General features: G+C 43.7%; 1 protein-coding gene across 1 annotated transcript; it reads left to right on the top strand.

Annotated features, from left to right (window-relative positions):
* Positions 1-511: 511 nt before the first annotated feature.
* Positions 512-9,075, top strand: LOC134433078 (nicotinate-nucleotide pyrophosphorylase [carboxylating]-like). The gene is made up of 3 exons (XM_063181972.1): positions 512-1,162; positions 5,254-5,385; positions 8,792-9,075. Exons 1-3 carry the CDS (start codon positions 512-514, stop codon positions 8,996-8,998), a joined length of 990 nt encoding a protein of 329 aa, XP_063038042.1. The 3' UTR covers positions 8,999-9,075.
* The last annotated feature ends 1,904 nt before the right edge of the window (positions 9,076-10,979 follow it).

Below are 10,979 nucleotides of genomic sequence, written 5' to 3'. Positions count from 1 at the left end.
ACCCCAAATCCCCTTCTGGGACCCCAAAATCCCCCCAAGGATCCCCCAAATCTCCCCAAAACCCCCTCCCCACACCCCAAAATCCCCCCAAGGACCCTCCTGGAACCCCCAAAATCCCCCCCAGACCCCAAAATCTCCCCAGAGATCCCAATGGGGACCCCAAAACCCCCTCAAGGACCCCCCTGGGACCCCAAAACCCCCTCAAGGACCCCCAAAGACGCCCCTGGGACCCCAAAATCCCCCCAAGCCCCCTCCCCACACCCCCAAATCCCCTCCAGGACCCCCCTAAGACCCCCAAAGCCCCTCCGGGACCTTCCTGGGACCCCCAAAATCGCCCCCAGACCCAAAAATCTCCCCATAGATCCCAATGGGGACCCCAAAACCCCCTCAAGGACCCTCCTGGGACCCCCAAAATCCTCACAGAGACCCCCCAAGACCCCCAAAATGCCCCCCAAGGACCCCAATATCCTCCCCCTAATTCCCTTTCTCTCTCCCCAGGTCTCTCCGCACCATGTCCGGCTCTGCGCCCCCGAACCCCCCGGGACCCCCGAACCCCCCGAACCCTTCGGGGACCCCCTGGCCACCCCCCCCTCCCCCGCACCGCCTGCGGGCCCTGGCGCGCTCCTGGCTGGACGAGGACGCGCCCTGGCCCGACCCCACCGTGGCGCCGCTGGGGAACCCCGAGATCCGCGCCCACATCCTTGTCAAAAACCCCGAAACCCCCGCATTTAACCCCAAAACCCCCCCGTTTTTCGGGGTGCTGGCCGGCTGCCCGTTCGCCGAGGCGGTGTTCGCGGTGTCGGGCTGCTCTGTGCTCTGGAAGGTTCCCGAAGGTTCCCGGCTGGGCCCGGGCCGGGCGCTGCTGGCCGAGGTTCGCGGCCCTGTTTCCGGGCTGCTCCTGGCCGAGCGCACGGCCCTCAATGTCCTGGGCCGCTGCAGCGGCGTGGCCTCCATGGCCGCCCGGGCCCGGGGCGTCGCCGAGAGCCGAAACTGGGGAGGGGTCGTGGCGGGGACGCGCAAGTGCACGCCCGGCTTCAGGGCAGCCGAGAAGTACGCGCTGGGCGTGGGCGGCGCGCAGGGGCACCGTGAGGGGCTGGGGGCGTTCGGCCTCATCAAGGACAACCACAGGGCCGTGGCCGAGATGGGCGGCGGGCACGAAGGGGTTAAACGGGTAAGGACCCCGAAATTTTGGGTCGGGGGAACCCCGAAATGTGGGTGGAAATGGGGGAAAAATGGGTGGAAAATGGGGAGGAAATTTGGGGGGACAATCACAGAGAGAGTGACAGCGGACAGCAAGGGGTTAAACGGGTGAGCACCCCGAATTTTGGGGGCTTTTGGGGTGGGGGAGCCCCGAAATTGGGGGGGAAATGAGTGGGGGGACCCTTGAATTGGGGCAGTTTTAGTTGTGGGGAGACCCTACAGAGTTTGGGGGTGTTCTGGTTGTTGGGATCCCCGGATTTGGGGAAAAATTTGGGGTAAAATGAGGGGAAATTTGGGAGGGGCTGGGGGCGTTCGGCCTCGTCAAGGACAACCACAGGGCCGTGGCCGAGATGGGCGGAGGAGGGCACGAAGGGGTTAAACGGGTAAAGACCCCGAAATTTTGGGGGGTTTTGGGGCGGTTTTGGTTGTGGGAGACCCTGAAATTTGGGGGAAAATGAGGGAAAAATTTGGGTGGAAAATGGCGGAGAAATGGCGGGAAAAACTGGGGGGGGAATAGGGGAGAAATGGGGAGAGGAGACCCCGAATTTGTGGGGAAATGGGGGCAAAATTTGGGGGGTTCTGGTTGTGGGGACCCCCGGATTTGGGGGGGAAATGGGGAGAAATGGAGAAAAATTTGGGGTAAAATGAGGGGAAATTTGGGGGGGAAATGGGGGGTCCGGGCTGCTCAAGGACAAGCACAGAGCGGTGGTGGAACTGAGTGAGGGACAGGAAGGGGTTAAACGGGTAAGGACCCAAATTTTGGGGGGATTTGGGGTGAAATTCGCTGTGGGGTACCCCGAAATTGGGTGGAAATGGGAAAAATTTGGGTGGAAATGGGGAAAAAATTGGGGGACAAATGGGTGGAAAATGGGAGGGAAATGAGTGTGGAGACCCCGAATTTGGGGGCAAAATTTGGGGGGTTCTGGTTGTGGGAACCCCCGGATTTGGGGGGGAAATGGGGAGGGGGATCCCCAAAATGTGGGGGGAAATGGGAAAAATTTGGGTGGAAAATGGGGGAGAAATGGGGGGGAAAATTGGGGGGGAATGGGGCTGAAATGAGGAGGGGAGACCCCGAATTTGGGGGGAAATGGGGGCAAAATCTGGGGGTAAAATTTGGGGGGTTCTGGTTGTGGGGACACTCAAATTTGGGGGGGAAATGGGGGGAAAATGGGGAAAAATTTGGGGTAAGATGGGGGAAATTTGGGTGGAAATGGGGGAGAAATGGGAAAAAAAATGGGTGGAAAATGGGGTGGGGAAACCCAAAATTTGGGGGCAAAATTTGGGGGGTTCCAGTTGTGGGGACCCCGAATTTGGGGTAAAAATGGGGGAAATTTGGGGGCCAAATTTGTGGGGGATCGGGACAATGCCAGAGCGCTGGCAAAGGTGAGCACCCCAAAATTTGGGGGGTTTTGGGTGTGGGGGGACCCCAAATTTGGGGAAATTTTTGGGGATTAATTTTGGGGGGAAATTGCCAATTTTTCCGGGGAAAATTTGCAATTTTTGTGGGGAAATTCCCAATTTTTTGGGAATTAATTTCGAGTAGAAATTCCCAATTTTTAGGGAATTAATTTTGAGTAGAAAATCCCAATTTTTGGGAATTAATTTTGAGTAGAAATTCCCAATTTTTTGGATTAATTTTGAGTAGAAAATCCTATTTTGGGGGGATTAATTTAGGGGGCAATTCTCAAATTTGGGGATTAATTTTGAGGAAAAATTCCCAATTTTTTGGGGAATTAATTTTGAGTAGGAATTCCCAATTTTTGGGGATTAACTTTGAGTAGAAAATCCCAATTTTTTGGGGAATTAATTTTGAGTAGGAATTCCCAATTTTTTGGATTAATTTTGAGTAGAAAATCCCAATTTTTGGGGATTAATTTTGAGTAGAAATTCCCAATTTTTGGGGATTCATTTGGGGGGAAATTCTCAAATTTGGGGATTTATTTTGAGGAAAAATTCCCAATTTTTGGGGAATTAATTTTGAGTAGGAATTCCCAATTTTTTGAGTAGAAATTCCCAATTTTTAGGGAATTAATTTCGAGTAGAAAATCCCAATTTTTGGGGATTAATTTGGGGGAAAATTCTCAAATTTGGGAATTAATTTTGAGGAAAAATTCCCAAATTTAGGGGAATTAATTTTGAGTAGGAATTCCCAATTTTTTGAGTAGAAATTCCCAATTTTTTGGATTAATTTTGAGTAGAAAATCCTATTTTTGGGGGATTAATTTGGGGGAAAATTCTCAAATTTGGGGATTAATTTTGAGTAGGAATTCCCAATTTTTTGGATTAATTTTGAGTAGAAATTCCCAATTTTTTGGGATTAATTTTGAGTAGAAAATCCTATTTTTTGGGGATTAATTTAGGGGGAAATTCTCAAATTTGGGGATTAATTTTGAGGAAAAATTCCCAATTTTTGGGGATTAATTTTGCGTAGAAATTCTCAATTTGGGGGGAATAATTTCTGAATTTTTGGGGATTAATTTTGCTGGAAAATTGCCAATTTTTGAGTAGAAATTCCCAATTTTTGGGGATAATTTTGGTGGAAAAAATCCCAATTTTGGGGGTGAAAATTCCCAATTTTTTTGAATAGAAATCCCCAATTTTTTTTGGGGGGGGGGGGGGGAAATTTTGAGTAGAAATTCCCGATTTTTGGGGATTAATTTCTGAAATTTTGGGGGTTAATTTTGGGAAAAATCCCCAATTTTTTGAGATTAATTTGAGGGGAAAATTCCCCATTTTGGGGGGATTATTTATTGAGTAGAATTTCCCAATTTTGGGGGATTAATTTACAGGGAAATTCCCAATTTTTGCGGATTAATTTGGAGTAGAAATTCCCAATTTTTTGAATAGAAATTCCCAATTTTTGGGGATTCATTTTGAGTAGAAATCCCCAATTTTTTGATATTAATTTTGAATAGAAAATCCCAATTTTTGGGGATTAATTTCCAAATTTTTGGAAATTAATTTCGAGTAGAAATCCCCAATTTTTGAGGATTAATTTTGAATAGGAAACCCCAAATTTTTGGGAAATAATTTCCAAATTTTTGGGTTTAAATTTTGAGTAGAAATCCCCAATTTTTAGGTATTAATTTGGGAGTCAAATTCTCAATTTTTGGGGATTAATTTCTGAATTTTGGGGGATGAATTTGAGGGGAAAATCCCAATTTTTGGGGACTAATTTTGAGGAGGAATTCCCAATTTTTGGGTGGGAAATTCCCAATTTTTGGGGATTCATTTGGGGAAAAAAATCCCAATTTTTGGGGATTAATTTCCAAATTTTTGGGGATAAATTTTGAGTAGAAATCCCCAATTTTTGCGGATATTTTTTGAGTAGAAATCCCCAATTTTTGGGTATTAATTTGGGAGTCAAATTCCCAATTTTTGGGGATAAATTTCTGAATTTTTGGGGAGGAATTTGAGGGGAAAATCCCAATTTTTGAGGAATAATTTTGAGTAGGAATTCCCAATTTTTGGGTGGGAAATTCCCAATTTTTGAGGATTAATTTCCAAATTTTTGGGGAAAAATTTTGAGTAGAAATCCCCAGTTTTTGGGGATTAATTTTGAATAGAAATCCCCAATTTTTGAGGATTAATTTCCAAATTTTTGGAAATTAATTTCGAGTAGAAATCCCCAATGTTTGAGGATTAATTTTGAATAGAAAAACCCAAATTTTTGGGGATTAATTTCCAAATTTTTGGGTTTAAATTTTGAGTGGAAATCCCCAATTTTTGGGTATTAATTTGGGAGTCAAATTCTCAATTTTTGGGGATGAATCTGAGGGGAAAATCCCAATTTTTGGGGACTAATTTTGAGTAAGAATTCCCAATTTTTGGGCATTAATTTCCGAATTTTTGGGGATTAATTTTGAGTAGAAATCCTCAATTTTTGGGTATTAATTTTGAATAGAAAACCCCAATTTTTGGGGATTAATTTCCAAATTTTTGGGGATAAATTTTGAGTAGAAATCCCCAATTTTTGAGGATTAATTTTTAATAGAAAAACCCAAATTTTGGGGGCAAATCCCTAATTTTTGGGTTTATTTTGGGGTCCCACAGCTGATTGTGGAGGCGCGCCGGGCCGGTGGCTTCACGCGGAAATTGGGCGTGGAGTGCGCGAGCGCCGAGCAGGCGCTGGAGGCGGCCAAGGCCGGGGCCGATGTCGTCCTGCTTGACAACCTGAGCCCAGAGGTGAGCCCCAAAACATCAGGGAACCCCGAAAATCGAAATTTTGGGGGGAAAAATGGCGAAAATTTGGGGAAAAACGGTGAAAATTTGGGGAAAAAAAGCAAAAATTTGGGGGAGAAACTCAAAAAACTGTGCCCAGAATTGGGGTGGGGGTGGCAGAGATTTGAGCTCTGAGCCCACGGGGCAGCCCCAAAACATCGGGGAACCCCAAAAATCGAAATTTTGGGGAAAAAAGGTGAAATTTTGGGGGAGAAACACAAAAAAATGGCGCAAAATCGGGGTGGGGGTGGTGGAGATTTGAGCTCTGAGCCCACAGGGGAGCCCCAAAATTCGGGAACTCTGAAAATCGAAATTTTGGGGGGAAAAGGTGAAAATTTGGGAAAAAAAGGTGAAAATTTGGGGAAAACGGCGAAAATTTGGGAAAAAAAGGTGAAAATCTGGGGGAGAAAACCCCAAAAATGTGCCCAGAATTGGGGTGGGGGTAGCAGAGATTTGAGCTCTGAGCCCACGAGGGAGCCCCAAAATTCGGGAACCCCGAAAATGGAAATTTTGGGGGAGAAAAGGTGAAATTTTGGGGATAAAAGGTGAAAATTTGGGGGGAAAAGGTGAAAATTTGGGGAAAAACGATGAAAATTTGGGGAAAAAAGGCAAAAATTTGGGGGAGAAAACCCCAAAAATGTGCCCAGAATTGGGGTGGGGGTGGCGGAGATTTGAGCTCTGAGCCCACAGGGGAGCCTCAAAATATCTGGGGACCCCGAAAATCGAAATTTTGGGGGAAAGAGGGGAAATTTTGGGGATAAAAGGTGAAAATTTGGGGGGAAAGGTGAAAATTTGGGAAGAAAAGGTGAAAATCTGGGGAAAAAAAGTGAAATTTTGGGGGAGAAACTCAAAAAAATGGTGCAAAATCGGGGTGGGGGTGGTGGAGATTTGAGCTCTGAGCCCATGGGGGAGCCCCAAAATTCGGGAACCCTGAAAATCGAAATTTTGGGGGGAAAAGGTGAAAATTTGGGAGAAAAAGGTGAAAAATTGGGGAAAAACGGCAAAAATTTGGGGAAAAACGGTGAAATTTTGGGGGAGATAACTGCAAAAAATCGGGTTTTTTGGGGGGGTCAAATAATCCCAGAATTGATAAATTTTTTAGGGACCCAAATTGGGCAAATTTTGGGTTGAAAATCCCAAATTTTGGGTTTTTTCTTGGTGGGTCGGACCCCAAATTTTGGGTGGAAAATCCCAAATTTTTGGTGTTTCTGCTTTAAGGGGAATTTGGGGTGGACACTCCAATTTTGGGTTCAAATCCCCAAATTTGTGGAGATTTTTATGGGGAAAACCCAAATTTGAGCAGGGACACCCCAATTTTGCGTGGAACAATCCCCAAATTTGTGGAGATTTTTATGGGAAAAACCCAAATTTGAGCAGGGACACCCCAATTTTGGGGGGAACAATCCCCGGATTTGTGGGGATTTTTATGGGAAAAACCCAGGGACACCCCAATTTTGGTTCAAATCCCGCCCAACCCCAATGAACCGAACCCCAAATTTTGGGGTTCACTGACATTGTCCCCCCCCGGGATCTGCACTCGGATAAACTCCAAAAATGGGGAGAAACCCATAAAAATGGGAAAAATCAAAAAATATTTGGATAAATCCCCCCCCAAAAAAAAAGGTGGGGGGGAGATCTGAAAAAATTTGGGATAAACCCCAAAAATGGGGAATCGACAAAAAAAAAAGGTGGAAAACGCCCAAAAAATGAGGAAAAAATCCCAAAAAGGGGGGATGAACCCGCCAAAAAACTGGGGTAAAGTCCAAACATTGAGAAAAAACCCAAAAAAATGGAATAAATGCCAAAAAATTGGGATAAAACCCGCAAAATGGGGGTAAAACTCCAAAAAATGGGGATAAAAGGCCCCAAAATGGGGATAAACACCAAAAATAGGGATAAAGTCCAAAAAATGGCATTATTCCCAAAAAAATGGGGAAAAACCACAAAAAATGGGGGAAAACCCCAGAAAAATGGAACAACCCAAACCAAACAGTGGGAAAAAATAAAAAAACATGGGAATAAAAACAAAAAAAAGGAAAAAAAACCCAAAAAATGAGGACATGCTGCAAAAATTTGGGATAAGCCCCAAAAATTGGGATGAAACCCCAAAAATGGGAAAAACAAACAAACAAATAAAAAGGAATGAACCCTAAAAAATGGGGGAAAAAAAACCCCAAAAAATTGAGATAAACCCCCCAAAAATGTGGGGAAACCCCAAAAAATGGAGACAAACCCCAAAAAATAGGAAGAAAAACCCCAAAAATGGGGCTGTGGACTTTTTGAAATGGGGATAAACCCCCCAAAGATGGGAAAAAACCCAAAAAATTGGGGAAATAAGCAAAAAGAAATTGGGATAAACCCAAGAAGTGGGACCGAAACTGGGCAGGTTTTGGGTTGCAAACCCCGAATTTTTGGGATTTCTGGTTTGAAGGGGATTTGGGGGTGGGCACCCCAATTTTGAACACCCAATTTTAAGTGGAACAATCCCAAAATTGATCATTTTTTCTGGGGACCCAAACTGGGCAAATTTTGGGTTGGAAACCCCCAAATTTGGGATTTTTCTGGGTGGGAGAGACCCCAAATTTTTGGGTGAAAAATCCCAGTTTTTTTGGTGTTTCTGCTTTAAGGGGAATTTGGGGGTGGGCACCCTAATTTTGGGTTAAATTATCCCAGAATTAATGGGTTTTTATAGGGACCGAATTTGGGCAGATTTTAGATTGAAAATCCCAAATTTTGGGGTTTTTCTCAGTGGTTCGGACCCCAAATTTTGGGTGGAAAACCCCGAATTTTTGGGGTTTCTGGTTGAGTCGGGATTTGGGGGTGGGCACCCGAAATTTGGGTTAAATAATTGCAGAATTAATGGGTTTTTATAGGGACCGAAATTGGGCAGATTTTAAGTTGAAAATCCCAAAATTTGGGATTTTTCTGGGTGGGAGAGACCCCAAATTTTTGGGTGAAAAATCCCAAATTTTTGGTGTTTCTGGTTTAAGGGGAATTTGGGGGTGGGCACCCCAATTTTGGGTTAAATAATTCCAGAATTAATGGGTTTTTCTAGGGACTGAATTTGGGCAGATTCTAGGTTGAAAATCCCAAATTTGGGATTTTTCTGGGTGGGAGAGACCCCAAATTTTTGGGTGAAAAATGCCAATATTTTTGGTGTTTCTGCTTTAAGGGGAATTTGGGGGTGGACACCCCAATTTTGGGTGGACTAATCCCCGGATTTTGGGGGATTTTTATGGGGAAAACCCAAATTTGAGCAGGGACACCCCAATTTTGGGTTCGAATCCCGCCCAACCCCAATGAACCAGACCCCCACTCATCCAATGAACCCCAAATTTTGGGTTTTTTGACGTTTTCCCCCCGTTTCCAGGAGCTGCACGCGGCGGCCGCGCGCGTCAAGGCCGCGCACCCGCGGGTACTGGTGGAGGCCAGCGGCGGCATCGGCCTGGAGAGCCTGGGCAGCTTCCTGGGGCCCCACGTGGACGTCGTGTCCATGGGGTGCCTGACCCACAGCGCCCTCGCGCTCGACTTCGCCCTCAAGGTGGTGGGGATGGGGAGTGGAAGTGAGGAAAAGTGAAAATCCGACGTGGAAACCCCAAAATTTCACCCAGAAACCCCAAAATCCAGTGTAAAATCTCGAAAATCCAGCCTGGAAACCCCAAAATCCGACCCGAAACCCTGGAGATCCGTCCTGGAACCAATAATGTCCAACGTTGGACCTGTCAAACCTGGAACCCCAAAATCCAACCTGGAAGCCCAAAATCCATCCTGGAAACCTCGAAATCGAACCCGAAACCCTGAAATTTGGGAACCCCAAAACTGAACCAGGGAACCCCAAAAATCCATCCCAGGAACGCCCAAATTCCAACCTGGAACCAATAAAATCCAACGTGAAACGTAGAGATACCTGGAACCCTGAAATCCATCCAAGGAACCCCAAAAATCCATCCAAGGAACCCCAAAAATCCAACCTGGAACCCCCAAAATCCAACCCTCCAAACCCAGCCTGGAACCAATGAAATCCCGGGAACCCCAGAATCCATCCCTGAACCCCAAAATCCGCCCCAGGAGCCCCCCAGCCCTGCAGGCCCTGCCCCGGTTCCTGGGGCCCCACGGGGCCGTCGTGTCCATGGGGTGCCCGACCCACAGCACCCCCGCGCTTGACTGCGCCCTCAGGGTGCTGGGGATGGGGGACGGAGCCGAGGAACCCTGAAAATCAAACGTGGGAACCACAAAAATTTGCCCAGAAACCCGAAAATCCCACCCAGAAACCCCCAAATCCATCCCAGATACCCCCAAAATCCAACCTGGAACCAATGAAATCCAACCTGAGATGTGGAAACGCCCGGAACCCTGAAATCCGTCCCAGGAACCCCAAAAATCCAACCTGGAAACCTCAAAATCGAACCTGAAACCCTGAAATTTGGGAACCCCAAAATCGAACCCCGGGAACACCCAAAATCCAACCCAAAACCCTAAAGATCCAACCTGGAACCAATAAAATCCAACCTGAGATGTGGAAACACCTGGAACCCCAAAATCCATCCCAGGAACCACCAAAATCCAACCTGGGAACCTCAAAATCGAACCTGAAACCCTGAAATTTGGGAACCATAAAATCCAACCTGGAACCCCAAAATCCGTCCCTGGAACCCCCAAAATCGAACCTGAAACCCGGAAATTTGGGAACCCCAAAATCGAACCCCGGGAACCCCAAAATCCAACCTGGAACCCCCAAAATCCAACCTGGAACCAATAAAATCCAACCTGAGACCCAGAAACACCTGGAACCCCAAAAATATTTTTTTTTTATATTATCCAATATAAAATTGAATATATGAATTCAATTTTACATTATTTAGTGATTCGTTTAATTTAATATAAAAATATTTTCAATATATTTAATTATATAATCTATTTTCTTTTATTTTAGTATTTATTATTTCATTTTTATATTATTCAATATAAAATCTAATATATAAATTCAATTTTACACTTTTTAGTGTTTCATTAAATTTATTATAAAAATATTTTCAATATATTTAATTATATATATTATATATTTTCTTTTATTTTAATAATTATTATTTAATTTTATATTATCCAATATAAAATTTATTATATAAATTTAATTTTACATTATTTAGTGTTTCATTTAATTTAATATAAAAATATTTTACATATATTTAATGATATGATCTATTTTCTTTTATTTTAATTTTTATTATTTTTTTATACTATCCAACATAAAATTTATTATATAAATTTAATTTTACATTATTTAGTGTTTCATTAAATTTAATATAAAAATATTTTTAATACATTTAATTATATATATTATATCTATTTTCTTTATTTTAATATTTATTATTTAATTTTTTACATTATCCAATATAAAATTTAATATATAAATTTAATTTTACACTATTTAGTGTTTCATTGATTTAATATAAAAATATTTTCAATATATGTAATTATATATATTATATTTTTTATTTTAATATTTATTATTTAATTTTTTATATTATTCAATATAAAATTTAATACATAAATTTAAT

Source organism: Melospiza melodia, unplaced genomic scaffold (genome assembly GCF_035770615.1).
Source record: "Melospiza melodia melodia isolate bMelMel2 unplaced genomic scaffold, bMelMel2.pri scaffold_114, whole genome shotgun sequence".
Taxonomy (NCBI): domain Eukaryota; kingdom Metazoa; phylum Chordata; class Aves; order Passeriformes; family Passerellidae; genus Melospiza; species Melospiza melodia.
The sequence above is the reverse complement of the archived record's forward strand: the minus strand, read 5'-3'. Positions and strand labels throughout refer to the sequence as shown.